This window comes from Setaria italica, chromosome III (genome assembly GCF_000263155.2).
Source record: "Setaria italica strain Yugu1 chromosome III, Setaria_italica_v2.0, whole genome shotgun sequence".
Taxonomy (NCBI): domain Eukaryota; kingdom Viridiplantae; phylum Streptophyta; class Magnoliopsida; order Poales; family Poaceae; genus Setaria; species Setaria italica.
In genome coordinates, this window is record NC_028452.1 from 18,538,000 (window position 1) to 18,563,113 (window position 25,114).

General features: G+C 47.4%; 4 protein-coding genes across 7 annotated transcripts; all 4 read left to right on the forward strand.

Annotated features, from left to right (window-relative positions):
* Window positions 1-3,688: 3,688 nt before the first annotated feature.
* LOC101782513 (cell division protein FtsZ homolog 2-2, chloroplastic) lies at window positions 3,689-7,612 on the forward strand. Of its 2 annotated transcripts, XM_004961870.3 has the most exons (8): window positions 3,689-3,972; window positions 4,615-5,328; window positions 5,468-5,767; window positions 6,339-6,429; window positions 6,600-6,724; window positions 6,824-6,916; window positions 7,053-7,118; window positions 7,192-7,612. In XM_004961870.3, exons 2-8 carry the CDS (start codon window positions 4,705-4,707, stop codon window positions 7,315-7,317), a joined length of 1,425 nt encoding a protein of 474 aa, XP_004961927.1. In that variant the 5' UTR covers window positions 3,689-3,972; window positions 4,615-4,704; the 3' UTR covers window positions 7,318-7,612. The 2 variants fall into 2 exon arrangements, with proteins under 2 accessions (XP_004961927.1, XP_012699768.1); XM_012844314.2 differs by having other exon boundaries at window positions 6,600-6,916.
* A 480-nt stretch (window positions 7,613-8,092) lies between these two features.
* LOC101782929 lies at window positions 8,093-11,956 on the forward strand. Of its 2 annotated transcripts, XM_004961871.3 has the most exons (5): window positions 8,093-8,366; window positions 9,409-9,541; window positions 9,734-10,381; window positions 10,541-10,661; window positions 11,376-11,956. In XM_004961871.3, exons 1-5 carry the CDS (start codon window positions 8,290-8,292, stop codon window positions 11,399-11,401), a joined length of 1,005 nt encoding a protein of 334 aa, XP_004961928.1. In that variant the 5' UTR covers window positions 8,093-8,289; the 3' UTR covers window positions 11,402-11,956. The 2 variants fall into 2 exon arrangements, with proteins under 2 accessions (XP_004961928.1, XP_012699725.1); XM_012844271.2 differs by lacking the exon at window positions 8,093-8,366 and having other exon boundaries at window positions 9,409-9,618.
* Window positions 11,957-12,907: 951 nt separating this feature from the next.
* LOC101783336 (ferredoxin-6, chloroplastic) lies at window positions 12,908-14,346 on the forward strand. Its single transcript, XM_004961872.4, has 2 exons — window positions 12,908-13,220; window positions 13,573-14,346. The coding sequence occupies exon 2, from the start codon at window positions 13,604-13,606 to the stop codon at window positions 14,057-14,059; it is 456 nt and encodes a 151-aa protein (XP_004961929.1). The 5' UTR covers window positions 12,908-13,220; window positions 13,573-13,603; the 3' UTR covers window positions 14,060-14,346.
* A 5,300-nt stretch (window positions 14,347-19,646) lies between these two features.
* Window positions 19,647-23,572, forward strand: LOC101783740 (glucan endo-1,3-beta-glucosidase 14). Of its 2 annotated transcripts, XR_002677041.1 has the most exons (4): window positions 19,647-19,860; window positions 20,880-21,922; window positions 22,110-22,265; window positions 23,307-23,572. XR_002677041.1 is itself a non-coding variant. In XM_022825384.1 (3 exons), the coding sequence occupies exons 1-3, from the start codon at window positions 19,698-19,700 to the stop codon at window positions 22,158-22,160; spliced, it is 1,257 nt and encodes a 418-aa protein (XP_022681119.1). In that variant the 5' UTR covers window positions 19,647-19,697; the 3' UTR covers window positions 22,161-23,208. The 2 variants fall into 2 exon arrangements, 1 of the variants encoding a protein (XP_022681119.1); XM_022825384.1 differs by lacking the exon at window positions 23,307-23,572 and having other exon boundaries at window positions 22,110-23,208.
* The last annotated feature ends 1,542 nt before the right edge of the window (window positions 23,573-25,114 follow it).

Below are 25,114 nucleotides of genomic sequence, written 5' to 3' on the forward strand. Positions count from 1 at the left end.
CCAGCACCACTACTCCACGTCGTACACCCCACAGCAGAGCGGTGTCATCGAGTGGCGCAACCAGACGGTGGTGGCTATAGCCCGGGCGCTCCTCAAGAAGAGGAGGATGCCAGCCATCTTCTAGGGCAAGGCAGTGCTGACGGCCGTCCACATCCTCAACCGCTTGCCCACCAAGGCCCTCGACGGTATGACACCATACGAGGCTTGGCATGGGCGCAAGCCGGCGGTTGCCCATCTCTGCGTCTTCGGCTGCCTCACGTATGTCAAGGAGCTGAGCCACGTCGACAAGCTCGACGACAGGAGCATCCTAGGGGTGTTCATCGGTTACGCTTAGGGGGTGAAGGCCTACAGCATTCTCGACCCAGAGACACAGCGTGTGCGCATGACGCGCGACGTTGTGTTCGACGAATGGCGAGGTTGGGCGTAGGGCAAGATGGTGGATGACAGCTCGACTCCGACGTACGATGATGGCGAGTACTATTCCGGCTGTGACAAGCTCTCCACCACCACCACCATAGCCAGCCACACCACACTCTCCTGCACCGACAGCTACTTCTTCGGGCACACCTGCACCAGCATCGGCTCACGACGAGCACAGCCCGGTGGAGTTTGCCACTCCGCTCTCTCATGATGAGGACCGCGTCGACGCGTACCATGACGGTGAGCCTCTGAGGTATCGCACCATGGAGGACATTCTCGGCGACCAGCCGGTGCCGAGGCTGGTACCTCGCGACTTGGAGGTGGAGCTGCACCTCGCGTACGATGACGACGAGCCTCGCTCTTTCGCTGAGGCTGAAGGACACGCGACATGGCATGCCGCGATGAAACTGGAGATGGAAGCTGTTGAGAAGAAACAGACTTGGGAGCTAGTTGATCTTCCTCCCGATCACTGCTCGATCACCCTTAAGTGAGTGTACAAGCTGAAGAAGGATGAAGTTGGTGCTATTGTCAAGCACAAGGCTCACATGGTGGCACACGGGTTCGTGCAGCACGAGGGGGTCAATTTCGACGGTGCCTTCGCTCCTGTTGCACGGATGGAGTCCGTGCGTCTCCTCCTCGCTCTGGCAGCCCAGGAGGGCTGGCGCGTCCACCACATGGACGTCAAGTCGGCGTTCCTCAACGGCGACTTGAAGGAGGTCTACGTCCACCAGCCGCCGGGATGACGAATCCCCGGCAAGGAAGACAAGGTGTTGCGCCTGTGCAGGGCCCTCTACGGCTTGTGGCAGCCACCGCAAGCTTGGAATGCCAAGCTGGATTCCACCCTGAAGACTATGGGCTTTGAGCAAAGACCGCACGAGGCGGCCATCTATTGGCAGGGCAACAGAGGCAATGCTCTGCTGGTGGGCATCTACGTTGACGATTTGGTGATCATGGGCACCAAAGACGAGGAGGTGGAGGCATTCAAGGAGGAGATGAAGGCCGCCTTCCAGATGAGTGACCTGGTGCCTCTCTCCTTCTACCTGGGGATTGAGGTGCACCAGGACGAGTCCGGCATCACACTCCGACAGACCGTCTACGCCAAGCGCGTTGTTGAGCTGGGTGGGCTCACCGACTGCAACCCGGCTCTCATTTCGATGGAGGAGAGGCTGAAGCTAAGCCGTGACAGCACGGCTGAGGAGGTGGATGCTACACAGTACTGGCACCTTGTGGGGAGCCTTAGCTACCTCGCTCACACATGGCCAGACTTGGCATTCTCCGTCGGCTACGTCAGTCGGTTCATACAACGATCGACGATGGAGCACCAGCAGGCTGTCAAGAGGATCCTCCGCTACATCGCGGGGACTCTCGACTACGGCCTCCACTACCCGAGGTGTCCTAGGGTGGCACACATCATCGGCTACAGTGATAGCGACCACGCCGGTGACATCGACACCAGCAAGAGTACGAGTGGGATGCTCTTCTTCCTTGGCAAGTGCCTCGTCAGCTGGCAGTCGGTCAAACAGCAGGTGGTGGCCCTATCCAGCTGTGAGGCCAAGTACATCGCTACTTCTTCCGCTTCGACTCAGGCTCTCTGGCTCGCTCGGCTGCTCAGTGATCTCCTGGCAAGGACGCTGAAGCAGTGGAGCTCAGGGTGGATAGCAAGTCCGCTCTGGCTCTAGCGAAGAATCCCGTCTTCCACAAGCGAAGCAAGCACATCAGAGTGAAGTACGACTTCATCCGAGGTTGCTTGGAGGAAGGGAGTGTTAGGGCGAAATATATCAACACCAAGGATCAACTTGCTGACCTCCTCACCAAGTCGCTTGGAAGGATCAAGTTCCAGGAACTTTGCTCTAGGATTGGGATGGTCCAGCTGCTGCTCAAGACACGCAAGATTTAGGGGGAGATTGATAGACTAAGTCATGTGTGTGTTGGGTGTGCTATCTATCTATCTATGTGCCTCTGTGCACTTTATCTACTTAGATGCTCTTTAGATGCTTTGCTTAACTTCTAAGCCACCTACCCATGGTTGGTCTATATGTACCCCAAACTGCCCCTTTGTGGGTGTGGTTAATGTAAAAGATCAATTTGGGCCAACAGAAGTGAACAGTTAGGGAATTCTGGATATCCATTACTATCGCTTATGGTTAAAACATGATACATCCTAGTCAATAAGAAGGTCAACCTTAAACTAAAATGAAAGGTAGTGACAAAAGGTACCAACCAATGAGACAGATATATGGCACAATGAAACAAAACAAGAGAAAATCGAAAAAAAAAAGAAGAACCGACTTGCCTGTCTGTGCTAAATAGCTCGAAGAATCAATTTTATTGAGAACGCATGGCTCACCGAACTACAATGGACAAGAAATTAAAAGACATTCACTGAGGCTGGTGGAGGATTGCTCGAATTGAAATAGCATGTAACCGGACTACAAAAGAATTTAAGCTTGTAAAATGAGGCTTCTAAAATGCAAGTTTCACTGTCACATGGCCAGCTTACCATCATTACAAGCCTCCAATCCAAACAGATATGGTCCAAACTGCTCGTTTGCCACTGTCCAGCAACCCAGTCCAGTTCCAGATACGCTATCAATGGGGGAGCCGATTCATGCATTTTTGTGTTATCTATTTTCATTTTATGGAGGAAGGGGAAGGATCAATGCATGCTGGCTGTGATACAGAAGTCCATGTCAGAACTAAATTCCAAAATGTTTTAGATGTGGAAATGAAACAGCAATAGTTCTTTCCTTCCTGTTCCAGAATATCACAATAGTAACACCCTGCATCATGAATACATGATTATGCTACAACGGACTCAGTATTATGCAGTAGGCACATCCAAAATTCTCAGCTGCAAGATGCAGCTCAGACATCACCGCGCCAACCACGCGATTTCGTTGAATTGAGAGGGTTCCTAAGGGAATTTCGATACTTCACAAACATTTTGAATTTTTGGCCAACTCGTGGACAACTTAATTCATCTACCGCAACACCACGCCTAATTCGTCTCTGAGCTCAAACTTAATTCGGGAAGGTCAGAGACGAAGCGGAGAGGGGATATGCTCAGTTTGAGCTGGGCCATCTCGTTGTGTGGTGGTGCCTAGTCAAAAGGCCCACCCTTGCTTGGCCCAGTCGCGAATGGCCCATTAGCTCCAGTCACGCAACTTTTCCTTTTTTTCCTTTCCCTTTCCCTTTTGCTTTTTCTTTTCTTTTTTCTTTTGGTAATAAAGAAAACAAAATTGGAATACTCGTGTCGTCGCTGGGCTTGGCCACTCCGCCAGCACTCCACCAACTCACCGAGTCGTTGGCTCCGCCCGTTGCGCGTTGCCTACTCGCCGAAAACCTCGCCGAAGCCCCCGGCGCGGCGCAGAAACCCTTCGCCAAAACCCTTGGCGGCCGGATTCCCCACCTCCAGCCTCTATCTGGCCGTCTCCTCTGTAGTCGGGCCGGAGGTTGAGCGGGAGGATCTGCCGACTTTGCCGTCCACGCGGCGGCTCTCCGGTGGCGTCCTGCACGTTCACCAGCACCGCACCCTCTTCATCCAGTGAACAGGTAAAGAAGCGATTTTTGCCAACGACAACTCCATATTGACCCCATTCTCGGTTTAGCCTCTGTGCCTAGCAATTCTTGGTGGAAATCATTTTCCTGGATGAGATTTTGGAGGGGGTTATTCTTGAAACTTTGCCGGCTTGGTGTTTCCCCCAGATTAAACCCTTCTGTGGATAGGGATAATGAACTCCTTGGACCATCCAGTAATCCAGTTGTGTAGGGTAAGGTCGGCCATCGTAAATCGTAATGCATGTCGGCCTCAGTTTGAGAACATAAATCTGCGTATTTTTCCAGATCCATTTCGTGGATATAATAATTTACCTCGATTCCGTTTTGTTTTTGTATATTGTTAGTTCGTGTTTTTCACCCCTCTGAAACTATATCTCATTTTAAAATCCGGAGTTGAAATTAGATTGCTAGTTAGGAAAGTCAGTTGGCTTGCAACCATATGGTAGCCTAATTGTTTGGCCCGAGTTTGCAACCCAAAAGCATCTGAAAGCTAGCCAATATTTTCTGTGTTCTCTTGTAAATTTTGTGTCATTTATAATGAGCAAACAAATACAGCTAGATTCCATTGTTTTGGCTACATTTACGAAAAAACAGAATTGAGCTAATATTCTTGTTTTCTTTTTTTTTGTTGGCTAGTTTCAAGGCAAAAACTCCTCTGGAACTAGTTACCGAGGCATTTGAGGCTACATTCTCTTGTGCAATCAAAACTCTGATTCAGAGTACAGGATGGCAGCGCAGCTAGTCTTTTCCAATGTTTCCAGTTGCCAGTGCCCATTAGGCATTTCACCGAAAAATGTTGGGAACACACTTCTTGGTGAAAGTGCAAGAAATTTTCAGAGAAAGAAGTGGTTTTCTGGTGGTTTCTATCGTTCTTCTCGATTGGAGTGCTCTGCAAACTCCCGTCGAGCTGGGCCACGGCGTACCAAGGATACCTTATATGACCTTCACCCTGAGATCTCCTTGCTTTATGGAGAGGATAATGGTGCAGCTTCTGTATCCAGCAAGGAGCAGGGTATTGACGCTGCAGCTGAAAGACTGGTAGACGCTCCTGCCTCTTACCGCTACAATGAGCCTAGGATTAAAGTCATTGGTGTTGGGGGCGGTGGTTCCAATGCTGTGAACAGGATGATTGAAAGCTCCATGAAGGGCGTAGAATTCTGGATTGTGAACACTGATTTTCAGGCCATGCGGATGTCACCCATTGACCCGGAAAATAGGTTACAGATTGGCCAGGAATTGACACGTGGCCTTGGTGCTGGTGGGAACCCAGAAATTGGCATGAATGCAGCCAAGGAAAGCCAGGAGTTGGTAGAACAGGCAGTTGCTGGTGCTGATATGGTTTTTGTGACGGTAAGTATATGTTACTCTAGCATACTCTTTTCAATTTGTCATCAAATTGTATTTTCATTTGATATAACTACTGATATCTATCATTTCATTGAGAAGAAATATGGTAACCTCGAATTTGATACTCAAATTTATTTTGCAGGCTGGAATGGGAGGTGGGACAGGCACTGGCGGGGCGCCTATTATTGCAGGGATTGCAAAGTCCATGGGTATATTAACTGTTGGAATTGTGACAACCCCATTTTCATTCGAGGGAAGAAGGCGAGCTCTTCAGGCACAAGAAGGAATTGCATCATTGAGAAGCAATGTTGATACACTGATTGTAATTCCAAATGACAAGTTACTGACTGCTGTATCACCAAATACTCCTGTGACAGAAGCATTCAATTTGGCAGATGATATCCTTCGGCAAGGTGTCCGTGGGATCTCAGATATAATCACTGTAAGAGAATATGCTACATGCTATATTATATATCTCACTGTTTCTTAGAATAATTTCATTCGTGTTCCGTCCAAACATTCCTGTATTGAAAATTATATATTATAGACAACTGCGCAATACAAAATTGTTGATACTGTATAAAAATTATGCTAAAGATAGTATTTTTATACATCTTATTGGCCATGTTTTAATTTCATACATTTTTTTATGTTCCCTAATTCCCTTGTGTTTTCCTGATATGGCATATGAAATATGAATGCAAGTCCAGGTAACTGCACTCTAACAGGTTTTCAAACAGAAGCCTTATTATCTATTTGGTTTTATATTGTCCATATATGCATTACTAGCAACAGAGTAAAAGTAGATTGACATTGTCATGCACTTGGTTTTTCCTGAGTAATTTATTTTGTAGAATATGTTGTTGCTTAGCATGCCATTTTGAAAAAGTCCGGAAATTGAAACATTTTTAACATAAGCTTTCTCAAAATATTCATCCGTATGACAATTACATGTGATCTACATGACTACATGGCTAAACATGTCACTCGCTGCTACCTTCTTTGGCTTTCAGGTGCCAGGTTTGGTGAATGTGGACTTCGCTGATGTTCGGTCAGTTATGTCAGATGCAGGTTCATCATTGATGGGTATTGGAACAGCAACAGGTTAAATTTCAGAACTCAGATAACCATTATTTTTTCAGAATCAAATACAACTGTGAGGTTTGTTTGAATTGGTCCTAATAATGTTGAGTTTGCATTAGAGCATTTGGAACCTGCCCCAACCAACACACTGACAACTAACCACTCCTGCCAATCCTGTTGCCTGTTTGCAGGTAAAACACGAGCCAGAGATGCCGCACTTAATGCCATACAGTCTCCTCTACTTGATATTGGTATTGAAAGAGCTACTGGAATTGTATGGAATATCACTGGAGGGAATGATCTAACCTTGACAGAGGTAACATATATTCATACATTTATCACTGAACTGTCAGATGCCTTCTGTAATAGTTACAATACATTCGGTCTGAACCACACTGGCCATCGTTTTCTACAGGTGAACGCAGCAGCTGAAGTAATCTATGATCTTGTTGACCCTGGTGCAAATTTGATTTTTGGCTCTGTTATAGATCCATCATACACTGGACAAGTAAGTTGCGGAATCATAATATTTTTATTGTCTTGAAAATGATTTTATGCATCACAACTTTCACTTAGAGGTCGTTAAGATTCTCAGTTGTAACTAGATCTCATGGCCCGAGTCAATAACATGCTACACTGTTCAGGTTAGCATAACTCTGATTGCAACTGGATTCAAGCGCCAGGAGGAAAGTGAGAATCGATCTTCACAGGCACGTGTTGCATCGTTTGCCTACTTCCGGTCTATTTTGTTTCTTTATTCTCATGAAAACCGTTCATGCTCAGGCTGGAGGAGACAGCAACCGCGGTCACTCGGGTTGGTTTTCTCCCACTTCCCAGGAGGAAGGTCCTGCTTTGCAGATCCCAGAGTTCCTGCAGAGGAAAGGGCGTTCAGGGTTTCCGCGAGTCTGAACACGCACTGTAGTAGTTTGGTTCATTGCTTTTCGTTATCATGGTTTCCCCCCTCTTTTTGCTAGTTTGGTATGTTGCAACTTCCGTTTCTAGGTCTCTTTTGTAGCAAGATATGGATTGCTGGCTGTAGTGTTAGAGCAGATGTTTGAACCCTGACTCTGTGTGCAAACTAAGCCGCCTGAGTAGATTGGCTGGGCTTCTATGCTTCTGGACCTGCAGTGGATCAGGATGTGAGATCACAATTTGAACTCCATAGGAGCTATGAATAAAGTCAGCACAAGAGAGTGAATTATAATGTTCCCGTGTGAAGGATTATCTTCGATTTCCTTTGCTCAATTACGACTTCGCATGGCACGCAACAGATGGACGACCCTTGATTTGCACACGGAGCCTGCAGGCAGAATTTGCAACTTCTTCGCGAACCATTTTGCAAAATGACCGGGAGCACAGCACAACGCCTTGGGCCTTGTTTAGTTGGGGAATTTGGGAGGTGCCAAATTACTGTTACAGCACTGTAGCACACTGTAGCGTTTCGTTTGTATTTGTGAATTATTATCCAAATATTGACTAATTAGGCTCAAAAGATTCGTCTCGCAAAGTACAACAAAACTGTGCAATTAGTTTTTAATTTCATCTACATTTAGTACTCCATGCATGTACCGCAAGTTTGATGTGATGGGGAATCTTCTTTTTGTATAGTGTCAAAGTTGGGAGTTGGGAGTAACTAAACATGGCCGTTCGTGAACCACCAACCCGGAAGGGGAAAGCCCCGAAAGAGGAAGAAGCCAGGAGGAGCGCAACGGAACCGCAAGAAGCGCCACCAACCAAACGAATTTCCCCTCCAAAAAAGGAGCACGAAAGCCACAACGCACGCATTCGCCCCCTCGCGCGCTACCTCGCAGCGCGCCTCGCCCTCCCCCTCCTCGCCGTCTGGAGCCCGCGCGGGCGGCGGGCCGGACCGGATCCCGCTCCATGGCGGAGGGCTTCGGGCGGTGGGAGGCGGATCCGCTCTTCCCCGCCGCCGAGTGCGTGCAGGACTCCGCCGACAGGTACGGCCTCCCGCTCGCCCTGCTTTCCCGCCTTGATCTGCTGCTTGGCGCTGGGTCCCGCGCTCGGTTGGTAGCCGTAGCCTCGCGAGATTCGTGGCCATTTCGGGGAATTCGTTGCCTGGTTCAGGTTCTGGAGCCCCGGGACCTGGTGTAGTTTCTTAGGCACCTCCTTTCTTCTGTACTTTTGAATTGTTTGCGGATTACAATTTTAGACGAATAAGCTAGGCCCGGAATTGTATGCGAGTATGAATAGCCGTTACCTAAACTTTCATGGATGCTCTTCATGAGAAGTTATGGGAATATGCGAGTTTGTTTGCATAAAAGGTGACCTAAGGCCATTCGAAAACTTTGTCATGAACTCATGATTGAGGTGGAGCCGTTCAGGGAGGAGTCGCATGCATCTGTTCTTTCTATCTGTTGGTGAAACCTCGGGCAAATGTTAGCATGATTTTAGCTTGCCCAAGTTTCATTTTAGCCTTGTGTTTTAGCTAAACTAGCTTTGTTGTCAGCGCCTGGCACTCATGTGCCTGAAAGGCTGCAGAAGATGAATAGCAATTTCTCAGTCTTTACAAGCGCTGCAGATTTTGTTCTGACTAGATTTGGAACTTTCAACTACAAACTTATAGCTTTTTGCTTCCTTAAATTAATATGATGCCTTCTGGGGAGCTTACAATTAATGTGTATATGATTTTTACTAGTAGGAACTAGGAAGATATGTGCAGATTATCTGTTTTATCATGATGAAGTACAGCCCGTTGAATGCAAACCTCAAAGTTATTTGTGGTAAATCTTGAATGGCACTCGTACTTGGGCTTTGCACTGCTATGGCTTTTCAAAAGCCTTTTTTGCTAGATTTGGATGGTGTGGGTAGTTAGAGGCATACAAACTGTTTCTGGAATTTGTAAAGATTTCTGCAAAAGGCTATACTCACAGTGCAGGGTGGTGTTACAACCACAAATTAGCTCTAAGCGGTCTACAAAGAATAAGTAATGGGCAGCTTGCTGATGGTACTGATAACGCATCATTTTGGATTGGTGTACAGGATGGAGGGCGTCTACCGCCTGCTCTTGCATGAAAGGAAAGTTATGCAGGATGGTACTTCAGATGCAAAGTTTCATGCTCCGATACAGTATGAGAGAGATGTGATTACTGCTCTTGGAACTACCAAATGGCAGGTTCAAACAGTCAAGCTTTCCATATAAAATATTTTTTTCTTGAATTACGCAGGAGAGCTGCGTGTCATTTCATTAAGGTAGAAAAGAATTAATATCTTCAATCATTCTCAGCCCTGTATGATTTGACTATGTTCTAGAAACATCCATTTGTATCTCTATTTCTTTTAAGGCCTTTATTCTTCTAACATGCAGTTGGAGCAATTTGAGAGGGAGGTGAATGCAGCTGCATTCTCTGACAAGTCAAAGTCGAGAGAAAATGCAATCTTAAAATTTAGACAATTCATTAGAGCTATAGCGGAGCAGATTTCTCAGGTGGAAGGAAGTTTGGAGAATCTTAGCATAGGTTCTAGTAGAACTCCAAAACATTTATACTCAAGTGAATATGATGGAGATGGACTGGCATCCTTTCTTTCTGGTAGCAACAAGGATGACCATGTGTATCATTCCACTGGTACAGATGAAATTGTTGAGCTTAAGCTCGACAATGTACCCTTGGTAAATGGCTATCATTCCACACAAGAACATAGAGCATATGAACACAGGAATTCAGAAAAGGATGTGGAAGGAGCAGGGAAACTTAAATGTTCATGTGGAGGAAATGCATGTGAAGGGGGTCATAATAATAGCAGTATGTATAGTTGTGATGCTGATGATTCTGTAGGTAGGAGGCTTTTTGGCAAAAACAAACTGAGTAGGCACTACCATAGTTTTATAAGAAACTTATGGTTTACAAAGCGGGGTCGTGAAAGCTTTACAAAGAGGAGGAAGGATGGAGAAGATATGGATAGCTTGAGAAATGGAAACACGCTACCTTCCTTCAATCTACATCAACCTAGAAGGGTAGGTCACTCTTCCTTAATCATTTATTTCATTTTCTAATTTTCTGCATACTGTAATCTAGGTATTGTTTTATGCTAAATCTAGAAGTTTGGCGCTTAAAATAAATTTTATATGCACTAATATTCACATGTAATGACTTTATAGTTATAATTCTTGCAGGCTATGTATTTCTGGCCAGAGGTCATCAAGAGGAGATTAAGTAGATCTGAGTATTTTACAGATCGTAATCGTCCTCAAATTCGTTTGGTGATAGCAGTACTAATCGCGCTTGCTGTTCTCTGTGAGTCTCTTTCTTCCATGAGTCATCTGCTCTATTTAAGAATTTAACTCTTATGATTGGTAATACTTTTTTTAGAACAAAAGGCTATTTAATCAAACAAAAAAAATTAAGTCAGCTATTTATACTTTATAGTTGAGCACCTGAAGAAAATCGAAGAATGGAAACCCTATTTCTCTTGGTATTCATCCCTCACAAGTGTATAATACTCCCTCCATCCCAAATTATAGGTCATTTTGGCATTTTAAGGTTCATAGATTTTGTTATGCACCTATACATATTATATATCTAGATGCATAGCAAAAGCAATGAACTTAGAAAAGTCAAAACGACCTATAATTTGGGACGGAGGGAGTATCAATTGGTGGTAACTGATAGCTTTCCTGAAAACTGGTTACTGGAAATGAATGGTCCAATGTTGATAATACTACTGAGATTCATCTTGCGTATGATTCAACAACATACTGTTGATCATTTCTTTGACTAAGACAATATTTAAACAGTAGAGATCAGTGTGAACTCTCTTTGTGATTCTTAAAATGCCATTTTATGCGTTTAATGTTCTTTTACTGTCAAAGGTTAGCAAAGTCTTACTTTGTTACTGATAAGCTATTCTGTAGATTATCTGTTTGAGATCTAACTGGCATCAAGCCAGGATAATTTTTATGAGATCTGCCTTCCTCCCTTTTATCTGATGTGATTGTGTGCATGCTGCAGGCTTGCTGGTATCCCATGTGAGGTGACTGTGAATCCAGTTTTGATTCCTGTTATTTTTATGTATTACCACGGTCCACGGTGTACTCTACCAATCATGCTGTGCTGTGTCATGGTTTCTGATGGAGAAGGATACATTATTCTTTTGAAGCATCTCAATGTTACGCTCCAAATTGTCATGCCGTGCAGACACAGGTTTGAAAACGTCTTTGTGCAGTTGATTGTTGTGGTTGCTTGTGATTAGAGTGACCAGTCATCAACACTTTGAAAATTTTTCAGTAATCCACGTCATTTAGTGAATGGTGCCACACGATCCATTGTAGTTTTTTCCCATCTTTCTAGTATAACTAAAGAATGCCAGATCGAGTGATGATTTTCTGGGAGCAGTTTCCTTGTGCATTATACAATTATGAAAGGGAAGTCCGAATTGAATCGAAATGGTTCAATGTATTGTACCTGGTCTGTTACTTCCCCCACCTGGGATATTGTATTAAATTTGGTTTCTTATGGACCTGGAACTCTCCTATTGTTCCTGTTGGTTTGACTACATCAGGTTCATTGAGCTATGACGGCCTTTCGGGTGTGCTCATTTGCTTCTTGTGTTGTTGCGCCTTTCTGTGAGCGTCAACTCTCGCAATCATACAGTGACATGTATGAGAACAACTACAAGTTTGTCAGTACCAAGAATATCCAAGCTTGGCTTTTCTTCTTTGAACTGAAAGCACTTCCATATCCCCCTGTTTTATTTTCCTTTCTTGGAATAAGACTTGCATCTAGTTCTGACTGCCTGATTGAGCTAGGAAGAATTTTATTTCTAAGAAAGTGGAACTGAGAAAAGAGTGCCAAATAGTTTCGAACTATCCATTATGTTTGATTAGGAAACTAAATAAATTGTGGACGTGGCTGAGAATTCTGTTACCGTCTCTAACTGAATTTGTATTTGAGCCTTATTCAAATATTTTTTTTTTGAAAGAGATTATTATATTAGATTCAAGAAAAGAACACAGGCTCTTAATTTTCCCATTCCATCAATGTTCTGTGAACAAGTACGGTTGTAAACTTGAAGTCCAACATATATAAGACAACTCAACACGTCTATATAATGTAGTTTAAAAAGCAATGTTTCTTGAACTTAAATTCGATATAATTTCTGTGCCTCCAAGCATAGTATAAGTATTGCTATGATCAAGTAGCTGGTCGACTCCAAATGAGCCCACATACTCCAGGTTTGAATAGAAAGCAATTCTGAATTGAGTTCAGGTCAGAGTTTTGATGACCCTGATCCCCCTCTCCCAAGTCCCAAGTCCCAACCTGTCTCACGCCTCACCACTGGGCACTGGCGCGTGGGTCCATCCCGTCAGTAAGGGCACCTGCTCTGGCCCGCCGCGCTGATCCCGTCCCCTGATCCCCACCAAGAGGCGCCTCATCCCGCGAAGCGGGCCGCCCTAATCGCCGCAAACCCCACTATCACGCCGTAAAATAAGCAGCTCCTCGTGGTCGGCTTGGCAAAAATCTTTGGCACCACCACGGCCTTTCGCCCAAGCAGCAAGCCGTGCGCCGACCCCCACGGCCCAGACCAGAGCAGAGGCGTCGCAACCGCAGCCGCGGCCGCGGCCAGTTGGGTTGGGTCGGAGCCAGGCAGCCAGCCGCCGAGCCGGGCGGGGGCAGGCGGGCCAGAGGAAGCCGCCCTTATTAATAAGCCGCCGTGCGCGTACCCTGCCGCATCCACCACCCCAACTACCTCCTCCCCTCGCGATCCAGCCCCCGCCTCCGCCCCGCCCGGAAACCGGCGTCCGCCGCGCCCCGGCCCCGACCGCCGCTGCGTCTCGTCAGGAGGAGGAAGAGGAGGTACGCATCGACCGATCCGTCACCTTGATCGCACGCGCGTAGCCACTGTAGTCGTAGACCGCGTTGTCTGATGTGACGCGACCCTCGTGCTTCCGCCTCGGTCCCGCGTAGCGGGCTAGCGGCAGCAGGTCCGCACTTGCCTGCCTGCCGGATCTGTCACTGTTGCTGCTGGGTTGATTTTCCACTCGTAGCGTAGTAGTGTTGTCACATCGTGGTAGTAAAATGTAAGAATTGGTGATAATTGCAAAGATACTGTACGAATTTCTGCATTTTCATCCGCATTTTCTGTGTTTTCGTATCACTTCGTTATGATCCAGCAGTAGTAATCATCTCTCCTGCACTCTCTCGCCAGTATAATCCAGCGGGATCACCGGGCCAGCAAGATGTCAACTGCCACCGCCCCAAGATTGTCCGTCCCCAAATCCGGGGTGAGCTTCCAGACCGCCGCTCCGGCGGCCAGGGCCCCTTCCTTCGTCGGCTTCACGAGGCAGGCACCCCACGCGTCGGGGCTCCGGCTCTCCAGCAGGTTCGTGGCCTCCGCGGCGGCCGTGCACATGGTGAAGCTGGTCGGGCCGGACGGGGTGGAGCACGAGTTCGAGGCCCCCGAGGACACCTACATCCTCGAGGCCGCCGAGAACGCCGGCGTGGAGCTGCCCTTCTCCTGCCGCGCCGGGTCCTGCTCCACCTGCGCGGGCAAGATGTCGGCCGGCGAGGTCGACCAGTCGGAGGGGTCGTTCCTCGACGACAACCAGATGGCCGAGGGGTACCTCCTCACCTGCATCTCCTACCCCAAGGCGGACTGCGTCATCCACACCCACAAGGAAGAGGAGCTGTACTAGAGTGCTCGTGCGTTCGGTGCTTCAATGGCGGCGCAGTCGCCGAGACCATGCCATACCATGGTAGAGATTGTTGTGGGGAAAGGGCTAGCTGTTGATGTCTACTGATGAACATCTGTTTCATGAGATCTTGCCATATGTGCTGTGACAATAATTGTTGTAACGCGGTTCTGCAATTCAAACTGCAAGTGTTTTTCGAGCAGCAATGGCAAAAACTGCACATTATGATGGAAGTTGCAAAATTGGTGTTTGAAGTTAAATTGCAGATTTCTTTCAGAGTTGTGGCAAAATTTAGTTTGTCCTCTATGTGCTTACTGGTCTGCAAGCTGAATGCGACTCCTGAAGTTCACACTCTATCACAATTATTTTGAAATATGTTTCCTATCGCCATTGTTTGGACACATTGCAGCTCCTTACCTGAAGTGAAATTCTCAGTGTTGAACCTCTGAAAAGTCTGTTCAAACTGTCCACTATTTCCTGCAGCTTCAGGTTTTCAGAAGGTGACTTCAGATCTTCAAAACAGAGATGCAGGACTTGGACCCGCTTACTATCTGTCCTCTGCGATATGCTATTTACCCAGCTAACTGCATGTTGAACTGTTTTATCTGACACCTTGATTCAGGCCACACTGGCCATATGCATTCTCCATTTAAGTTGGAATTGGTCTGATATGAGTTCATACGAATCGTGACAATAATTATTGTAACAAGGTTCTGCAATGCAAACTGCAAATTTTCTTCGAACTGCAATGGCAAAACTTGCATGCTATGGGAAGGGAAGAAATTCGTGTTTAGTCTGCAGATATCTTCTTCCAGAGTACCAGTGGCAAATTTTGGGCAGTCCTCCGTGCATACTGGTCTGCTTGCTGAATGTGAATCCAGAATTTCTGCAATCCAAACTGCAATTTTTTTTTATTGGGAGTGTGGGATGGTTGCGCCCTTGCATCATTTTGATGGATGATAGCTCTTCTTACTCGAAGTCCGAATGTTGAACCTCTGAAAGTCTGAATGCTCATATGCATAACATTCTCTGTTCTGACTGTCCCACTATTTCTCGCAGCTTCGGTTTTTCCGAAGGAAAGCTCAGAACCGCGGAGTCGGAGCTCAGATGCTCATGGATCTGCTTACTCTCTGTCCTGTGCGTTATGTTATTTAGCTCAACTACTATCCTAACTAACTGCATCTGAACTGTTTTTCTCAGTTGGAACTGAATACGAATTGTTTTTCTCGGTTATGCATAACATTCTCTGTTCTGACAGTCCCACTATTTCTCGCAGCTTCGGTTTTTCCGAAGGAAAGCTCAGAGCCGCGGAGTCGGAGCTCAGATGCTCATGGATCTGCTTTCTCTCTGTCCTGTGCGTTATGTTATTTAGCTCAACTACTATCCTAACTAACTGCATCTGAACTGTTTTTCTCAGTTGGAACTGAATACGAATTGTTTTTCTCGGTGAATAGCATTGCAGTATCAGGTGGTGTCTGGATCTTTAGGACCTCCTAAAATTTATGTCACATCGAATATTCGGAGGCTAATTAGGAGAACTAAATATGAGCTAATTATAAAACTAATTACACAGATGGAGGCTAATTCACGAGACGAATCTATTAGCATCACATTGTCAAATCATGAACTAATTAGACTTAATAGATTCGTCTCGCAAATTAGTCTCCATCTGTGCAATTAGTTTTATAATTAGTCTATATTTAATACTCTTAATTAGTATCTAAACATTCGATGTGACAGAAATTTTAGGAGGGATTAAAGAAACAAACACCCCCTCCATATAGCTTCTGCTCCACATCATCGTGATAGTAGATCAGCATTAATGCATCTCCTTTTTGCCGTTTTCATGGTCCGGTGACGCATCTGGTCTTGAACCATTAGCATCGATTGCCGATTTGGTTTGCTCAACTTACCACTGAGCATCTGCTCCCAAACAGAAAAAAGAAAACAATGGGCATGAAAATGCTGGAGATTTCTCTTTTTTTTCCATTCAAATTTTGCAATTCAAATCAAGGTCGCACGTGCCCTTTGGAATTTGGAGCCAGGCGGACTTTTTAACCCTCAAACAATTCAGGAATCGTAGCTTGGATTTGATGAGATATAGAAATGGACTTCTACCTCCCCTCGTGTTGATCGTTGAACGTTCAACATTCGCAGCAGCATTCAGCAACTACGTTCATATGTACGTTATTATCTTTACAAACCCAACGAGCCAAAGAAGAAGAAAAAAAATTCCTGGCAATCATGCTGGCATCTACAAAAAGATCAAGAATCTGAGATCAGACGAGCAAACTTTCAATGTCTAGGTCACGGTCAGGTGCTTTAATATTTGGTCAGCGACCACTACGAACCGGCCTTGCTGTGCGCCGCCGAAACGTCCCGTTTGGTTACCTTTACTTATTTTTAGCACGTGTCACATCAAATGTTTAGATACTAATTAGGAGTATTAACGTAGACTATTTACAAAACCCATTACATAAGTGGAGGCTAAACGGCGAGACGAATCTATTAAGCCTAATTAATCCATCATTAGCAAATATTTACTGTAGCAACACATTGTCAAATCATGGACTAATTAGGTTTAATAGATTCGTCTTGCCGTTTAGCCTCCACTTATGTAATGGGTTTTGTAAATAGTCTATGTTTAATACTTCTAATTAGTATCTAAACATTCGATGTGACGGGTGCTAAAAATAAGCAGAGAAACCAAACCAGGCCAAGCCAACTCGACCAAGCTACGGCCGTTGATGCCACGAAGGGAACACATGAAGGTGAGGCCGCAGCGACCGGCGCTAGAGCTATTCCTAAGCAGGCAAACACCACGCACGTGCGGCAGGCGGCTGGACGAAGGTGCTCCGGCGTGCACGACGGCACGAGGCTCTCGCCGTCCCGTCTCCGTCACGCACCCGTCTCCTTTCCTTTTTTATTTTAGAACTGCTCTCAGGTTTCACGAGAGCATAGGAAATTATATTTAGAATGGATTTGCTAGTGTCCGGACGTCTGATGGGAGGTGTTCCCACGGTGGGTCCACCAACAACATTTTAGCGTAACATCAAAAATCGATATTCGCAACATTGTAAATGCGAACATGTAACATCAGTGATTAATGCTTGCAACATTAAGATTATTCTAAACTGGCTCTATATATCCAATTAATTTAGAGAAAAATTCCACCGAAACATCGTATATATTTCAGGCAACATCGATAAAAAGAATAAAGAAAACGATCATCTCAAAATGTCATATCGCAACATTTATAAACTAAAGCTGCAACACCTCCAAAAGTTGCAACATTAGCTAAAGGGGAAAAACACTCTCGACCAAATCACTCATTGCAACGCCACATATCATCGATCCACATGCAACCACATTACTGTTTGTTGCAACGTTTTAAATCACAAGCTGAAACAAAGCGACAAATATGTTGCAACATGGAAAAACAAAAGAAAATTCCAACGAAATTCTCATGTTGTGGCAATCGAAAAAGCCATTACAACATCATAAATTACCTGTTTGTCAAAACACTTGCTACAACATCAGAAAAAATTATTGCAAAAAATAATATGCTTAGAATGGAGCACAAAGCAGGGGTGCTGCTGCTGCCGGCCTTGCCGCACGCGCCTCGTGCTTGCAACACCTTGTGCTCTAGGGATGGCAGTCGGGCAGGTTTGAACCCGAAACCCGCGAGTTTTAGACTTGATGGGGCGGGTCCATCCCCCTCCCCCGGTGGGTTTGCAGGTTCGGGGACCCGAAACTGGGCGAGGTGGGGGCGGGTTTCTAATCCCCCGTGGGTCACCCACAGGCCCCTGAATTACATTCTAACCAAAAATTAAATGTAGCCTAGCCCAACAAGCAATTGGAAACCCTAGATATATTGGCCTGTTTGGCATGGCTCCACTCCAGAACTCCAGCAACTCCACCAAAAAATCCAGCCAAACACCCCAACTCCAAAACTCCATAAAGCTGTAGTGCAAATGGAACTGGAGTTTTGGAGCATCTCTTTTGCTGCTCCAAAACAACCTCTTTTGAACCTCCTCGTGGAGTTTGTGGGTAATTACCCATCAATACCACTGGTTACACAAAAAAACATTTCGTTCTGTTCCTCCCGAGTCCCACCCGCGCCTCATTTCTCCACCCGCGTGTGCCCAGCCCCGCCGCCCGTCGTCACCGAGCCCCGCCGGCCGCCCAAGCCCTGCCACCGACCACCCCCGTCGCCGCCTCGCCTCGCCGCCCATTGCCAAGCCCCGCCGTCCGCCGCCGTCTTGCTGCCCCTCCCAAGGGCCCCGGCAGTAGCGGGAACGCCAGCAGCGGCAGGAAGGAGGCCGTGGCGCACGGGAACGCTGCGGTGAAGCAGAGGAGCGCTACGAGGGTGGCCGCGATCGCCGCGGACGTCGAGGCGCCCAGGGAGCGGTAGGAACCAGGGGAAGAAGAAGATGGGATAGAGAGGATGACAAGTGGGGCCTGAATTGGGGGGCAACAATGGCAGTCCACACTGAAATCGGTCTCTTTTGGAGCTGAGAGTACCCATCTAGCCAAACACCCCATTTTAGTTCTGGAGTTCTGGAGTGGAGCTGGCTCCACCTGGAGTTTTGGAGTGGAGCAGCTCCACCCGAAGTTGGAGCCATGCCAAACAGGGCCATAACTCTCCCAACCCTATCCTCTTCCACCCACTCCACCGTCTGGCCCTCGCCTGAGCACCGCGACTCCGCGAGCGCCGCACGCGCCCCTCGCTCGCGCGCGCCGGCGCCAAGCGCCATCAGCCGCCTGCGCCTCACCCGCGGCGCCGCTCGCTCCTCGCCTGAGCGTCGCCGGCCGCCCGCGCCCCTCGCCCGAACTTTTGCCTTGCTCGGGTTTAAGGGGCCTCGTTGGGTTTCGGGCACCCACGGGTTTCATGCACCCGCAAATTTCGGGAGCGGGTGCACATTGTCACCCGAAACGAGGTTCAGTTTCGGGATGGATTTTATTCTCGGGTTTCGAGGGTAGGTCCACGGAAGCTCCACCCGACCCCGACCCGTCCCGTTGCCATCCCTACTGTGCCCACGCCTGCTGGATGCCGCCGGCGGCGGCCTCGCCGTCGCGCTCTCGGCCCACCTGCGCCCCTGTGCCTGCCAGCCGCGCGGGCTGCTGGCCTCGACGCTGTGCGCGCCCGTGCCCAGGTCGGCCTCACCAAGCGCTCGCAGGCACCGTGCAGCCCAGAGAGAGATTTGAGTGGTGCCTGGCGCGGATGAATTTCCCCCTGGTGAAAGGATAAGGTAGGAGGGAAAGGATACGGTGGGAGAGGATAAAGTTTTTATGGTACCCACGTCAGAGATTTTCACAGGCAACGAACGCACGAGTTCTAGCGTTATCGTATTTGGAACGTACGTATGAAATTTACTATGAAGTTTGGAAGGCCTGCTTGTATTGGCTAGCCATGAAAGGCAGATCGTATCAGCCACTATCAGGGGCCAGCCCCAGCCTGGGACGAGCGGCCGTCTCTGAAAGCGATGTGCTTCGTCCGTTTTAACTACGTCTTGGACCTTGTAAGGCATGGAAAGTGCTTGTATCTATGTGTGTATATAGCAGAGTACAAGGCGTACGCCGCAGCGACTGCTCTACTATAAAGAGCGGGGACGGGTAGCGGAGAGAAACGCGCGAGTTAATGCGAGCGCGCCCGCATCGCCGCCCTAGGCCCGAGGGACGGAGGAGAGGAAGGAGAGGGAGCCCCAGAAGAGCAGCCATGGCGCCGGCGGAGCTCCGCATCCTGGCCGTGCTCTCCTCCCCGCTTCCGCTCCGTGTCCTGCTGCTACTTTCGCTCCTCTCAGGTACGGGCGATAGGACTAATAGGGGATAGCGCCGAGCTCATTCTCTCTCCGTTCATGGCGTTGCTTTTGCAGTAGATGCGTTCGTCTCGCCCCTTGGTCCTTGCACATGCCTGGACGCCGTCCCTGATCCTCGAATCGCTCGATCGAGATTTCTGGCCCCTTAGTGATTGACGGGCTCCGCCATGCATGCAAACAAATTTGAATTTCGTTTCTCCTTTTTCTTACTACTTGTTTCTTCTCCGTATCCATCCCACCATTAATTTAAAAATAAACGGTTTGGATAGCTCATGTGGTTGTATATACATATGAAAAATCTATGTTGGCATAGAAAAGCTTCAGTTTCTGTGAAGCGCAACATCGCAGTGTCTTTGTTTCGTTTTTCTGAATATTTTTAGCACGGGGATATGAGACCATCATTCATGTGCGGCTGTGCATCATGCAAGACAGCTGCTCTATCCTCTTCTGCAGTGGCCTGATGGAGAGAGCATTGTTGCATCGCGATTCGCGAGGTCGTTTTCGTAGGTTGCTTGAGTTGATTCCAGGCGGCTGGTCCGACGTGTGTTTGACAGAGAAGACAATTAAATTTCCACGTCATACGGGCGATGCCTCGTTGAAATCACGTATGCCTGATTTTGACATTTGTTTGAAAAATTGAATTTTTTCTTCCGGCTGCATGCGCTGCTGATGAATAGCCGATCTCTGCACGTTTTATTCGGAAAATGACGTTCGTCCTACCCATGATTATTGCAAGCCAGTTTATGTGTGAAAGGGAACCGCATTTAATTTCCCCTAATTTTTGTTCTGCAGACGTACTGGTATCTCTTGCTGCCGACCTAATAATCACCCCAAAACCCCAAGAAAAAATTTTTAAAAAAATCCCCCGCGGGTTTTTTTTCCGCATATGGTTTTTCAACCACCGATAATTTTTTTTTCCCCTTTTGGAAGCCCCCGGGAACCCCCCCCCCCCCCCCCCCCCCCCCCCAAATCTGAAACGTTTAATTTTCCGTCCCCGATTGCAGCCGTCGACGTTGTATCGGCGGCGGCGCCGCCACTCAAGTTCGGGATCAACTACGGCCAGATCGCGAACAACCTCCCGCACCCGACGCAGGTGTCGGGCCTCCTGCAGTCGCTCAACGTCAACCGCGTCAAGCTCTACGACGCCGACCCGGCCGTGCTCACGGCCTTCGCCGGCACGGGCGTGGAGTTCATCGTCGGGAACGAGGACCTCCAGAACCTGACCGACGCACGCAAGGCCCGCGCCTGGGTGGCGCAGCACGTGCAGCCGTTCCTCCCCAACACGCGCATCACCTGCATCACCGTCGGCAACGAGGTGCTCTCCGGCAAGGACACGGTCGCCATGCAGAACCTCCTCCCGGCCATGCAGGCCGTGTACCAGGCCGTGGTCGCCCTGGGCCTCGCGTCGCAGGTGAACGTCTCCACGGCGCACTCCGTCAACATCCTCGCCAGCAGCTACCCGCCGTCGTCGGGCGTGTTCCGGGAGGAGCTCGGGCAGTACATCCAGCCCATCCTCAACTTCCACGCCGAGGTCGGCTCGCCGTTCCTCATCAACGCTTACCCGTTCTTCGCCTACAAGGCCAGCCCCGGCAGCGTGTCCCTGCCGTACGTGCTGTTCGAGCCCAACCCCGGCGTGGTCGACCCCAACACCAACCTCACCTACGACAACATGCTCTACGCCCAGATCGACGCCATGTATGCGGCCATGAAGGCCATGGGCCACACGGACCTCACCGTGAGGATCTCCGAGACCGGGTGGCCGTCCAAGGGGGACGAAGACGAGGTGGGCGCCACCGTGGCCAACGCCGCGGCGTACAACGGGAACCTGATGAAGAGGATCGCCATGGGCCAGGGGACGCCGCTCAGACCGGACGTGCCTATCGATGTGTTCGTGTTCGCGCTCTTCAACGAGGACATGAAGCCAGGCCCGGCGTCGGAGAGGAACTACGGGCTGTTTTACCCCAACGGCACGCCAGTGTACAACCTCGGGTTCAACGGAGCGTCCTTCAGTCCGTCGCCGACGCTCTCTTCTTCTTCCAAGCCGACGGTAAGATAATTCCTAGTTTACTATTGACAAAATTCTGAATCCAAATTCACTCGCATAAGCAAAACACACGATTAGATTTTTTTTCAGAAAAAAAAGATTATTTGAAACAACTAAAAAGCACGGCAAATAACATCTCTATAGGAGGAGCTTATTCTTCTATCTTACCCATAGTGTTCACTGCTTGCAGATTACATTTCTGATGGCGGTTGTTGTCCTACTCTCCGGCTTTTTCCTATGACCTACATCAGTTTTGTGGCGATAAGATTTGCTATTTTCTGACTAACCCATTTGTGCTTGCATCGGACATCATACTACCTGCCAGAGCCCATAATCTGACTTTGAGGTAAGCTGATCTTGGTCGTATTCCTGAGACATTTTGATAATTTTTTCTTTCTAAAGCTGTTTTCTCTAGCTAGCCTTTGTACGAAAACTTACAAGTCTTCTTTTCTTGTTATATATGGACGCATCAGTTGCTTGCATTGAAAGCATTTTTACATAACAAATAAAAAATGTATAGTATTTTATATAGAAGCAATGTTTTGGAACAAGTCTACTAGGCCGTGCATTCAGTTGTGTACGTACATCCAATTAAAACAGACGGTGAACAAGGAACTGGGTGGTCCTCTGTACTCGTTAGGCTGCACAATTGGTCGGACTAATTGACTAAGTGGTAATTAAGATTATCCTCACAACATCATACAACTATAAGCTCCTAATCTGGTTCCTGAGAAAAGTTTTAGGCCATGACATCGAGTAGTTTGTCAACCTTTGTCAGACATGATGTTAGGTGGTCGGTCATCCTGCCCTGGAGGCAACATATATGTTTGGCCGTTTTCGCCTCCGGCGCGGCAATGCCACGGATGTCTTCGGTTAGCCTGTTCCTCAGGGAGGCAGACCGGTGGTTGATCGGTTCTCTCGCTGTCGATGCCCTGGGAGCTCTGAACCGACCAACCAAAGAGGACCGCCTTGCTCGCGTCATCTCGAAAAGAATCCAATAAGCATTGGGCACGGAAGAGCACACGCATGAGAGCGTCCTTCCATCTGATGGCTACTTTTCAGAAGCATCCGTTCCTTTGGCAAAACCTGGAGCATGTTGTTGTTGAGCGCCCGCTGTTGTCGCCAAACCTTGAGAACAGGGCGTTTTCTGAGAGTTCCAGACTACCTACCTTTTCAAAATGAACAAGTGTTCCATTTAGTGTACAGCACACGGTTTGGTCAATTAAGGACAAGCACTCAAGCAGGAGTCTGCCCCTCTTTTGTTTACTATATATATGGTCTGTTGATTACTTGATTTGTTCCTCAAAAGGTCCGTTTGAGGCATTGTGGCATGCAACTGGAAAAATTCTAACGTTGTTCTCATTGCTTGTCTATACTTTGTATGCAGGTTAGCAAGATTTTTTGTTACCTTCATCAGTTGATTGGATTGTAAGGTTGTAGTCCTATATATATACCAGTCGAGCCGCTGTGAAATTTTGACAGTATGAGCTGAATTGGGATAGAACTGTGGAAGTGCCAAAGGCTGGTGGTTATACCGCAGCGAGCATGTGACTGAGCTCATAGAGTGGTCGTTTCGTTCCGTTCTTTCACTGTATTATACATTCACCTTCATAGGGGTGTTTGTTTCTTTAGTTCCTCCTAAAATTCTTGTCACATCAAATATTTAGATACTAATTAGGAGTATTAAATATAGACTAATTACAAAACCAATTGCATAGATGGAGACTAATTTGCGAGATGAATCTATTAAGCCTAATTAGTCCATGATTTGACAATGTATTGCTACAGTAAACATATGCTAATGATGGATTAATTAGGCTTAATAGATTCGTCTTGTAAATTAGCCTCCATCTGTGTAATTAATTTTATAATTAGCTCCTGCTTAGTCCTCCTAATTAGCCTCCAAACATTCGATGTGACATGAATTTTAGTCCGGACTAAAGATCCAAACAATCATCGTATAGTTCTTGGTATGGTTTTGTTCAGTTATAGATTTTTGCGGTTGACGGCATGATATTTGTTTTTTCAAATTTCGCGGTAGCTTATTATGAGCACTCTTTTATATCAGCAAATTCCGATTCTCATGTTTTCCCAAATTGTTTCGTCGTAGACACGAAAACTTGAACTGAACGGTACAGAGGTGCATAAACACAATCTCATCCACTAGATCCAATCCGAATGGCCTAAGCGAGAAGTGGGAATTCCCTAATCCTCATGTTCATCTCTTAGCTGGACCAAATCAAATCAGCCTAAGAAGGATAAGGAGAACCTCACCTTACTACTGAAAAACTGAGTATTCGTCCCAAGGCTCAGTACCGGTTACATTTTGATCCAGTACTAATATGAGCATTAGTACCGGGCCTAACGGATAGTTTCTGAGATAGCCCCTGTGTCCCTTTAGTACCGGGTGGGAGCTCCACCCGGTACTAAAGCTCCAACCCGTCGCCTCCGCCCCCCTCCTCTCTCTCTCTCTCTTAGCCGCTTCTTATCCGATCCATCCCCCGCCGCTTCTTATCCTCACACTTCCTCCTCTATCTCCCATCCGTCTCCCCCCCTCCTCTATCTCTCTCGATCTCCTCTTTTTTACCCTCACACTTCCTCTCCTCCTCTGCCTCCCCTCCCCTTCCCCCTTCACTCACCCCTCACCGGCGGTGAGGAGCAACCGTGGGGCGAGGCGGGTGGGTGGGGGCGGCGGGAGCGGCGGCCGCAGGAGGGAGAGGGCGGTGGGACCGGTGGGAGGGAGAGGGCGGTGGGACCGGCGGGAGGATTTTTTTTAATTTTTTAATACCCTTTAGTACCGGTTATTTCAACTAGCTTTTAGTACCGAACTAGTATTATTGGTTGCGAAACCGATACTAAAGGAATGTTCCCAACCGGTATTCATAGCGCATTCCCTAGTGGTGCCTCTTACTCGTACCATTCAGATTGGATCCGATGAATGGCATAATACAACCACCTTAATAAAAATAAAAAAGATCATTTTACTCCCCTCACCTATCTAGTTTGTCCGTTTAACCCCCGAACAAAGTTTTGGCTCACTTTACTCCCCTGAACTATTTCATTTGGTCTAATCTACCCCCTAATTAGATTTCTCTTTTTTATTTCTTCGTGTATGAGTTGAATTTTGAGTTCAAATTTCGTGAGCATATACAAAACATGATGCCTTATGTTAAAAAATATACTAAGAATTTTTCA

Bases quoted from the DNA above. Each gene is read 5' to 3' on its own strand.
- LOC101783740 (XM_022825384.1), top strand. From the start codon at position 19,698: ATGCGAGCGCGCCCGCATCGCCGCCCTAGGCCCGAGGGACGGAGGAGA. The intron at 19,861-20,879 runs GTACGGGCGATA...CCCCGATTGCAG, and splicing joins GCTACTTTCGCTCCTCTCAG to CCGTCGACGTTGTATCGGCG. The intron at 21,923-22,109 runs GTAAGATAATTC...CACTGCTTGCAG, and splicing joins CTTCTTCTTCCAAGCCGACG to ATTACATTTCTGATGGCGGT.
- LOC101782513 (XM_012844314.2), top strand. From the start codon at position 4,705: ATGGCAGCGCAGCTAGTCTTTTCCAATGTTTCCAGTTGCCAGTGCCCA. The intron at 6,917-7,052 runs GTAAGTTGCGGA...TACACTGTTCAG, and splicing joins ATCCATCATACACTGGACAA to GTTAGCATAACTCTGATTGC. The intron at 7,119-7,191 runs GCACGTGTTGCA...GTTCATGCTCAG, and splicing joins GTGAGAATCGATCTTCACAG to GCTGGAGGAGACAGCAACCG.
- LOC101783336 (XM_004961872.4), top strand. From the start codon at position 13,604: ATGTCAACTGCCACCGCCCCAAGATTGTCCGTCCCCAAATCCGGGGTG.
- LOC101782929 (XM_004961871.3), top strand. From the start codon at position 8,290: ATGGCGGAGGGCTTCGGGCGGTGGGAGGCGGATCCGCTCTTCCCCGCC. The intron at 9,542-9,733 runs GTTCAAACAGTC...TCTAACATGCAG, and splicing joins TTGGAACTACCAAATGGCAG to TTGGAGCAATTTGAGAGGGA. The intron at 10,382-10,540 runs GTAGGTCACTCT...TAATTCTTGCAG, and splicing joins ATCTACATCAACCTAGAAGG to GCTATGTATTTCTGGCCAGA.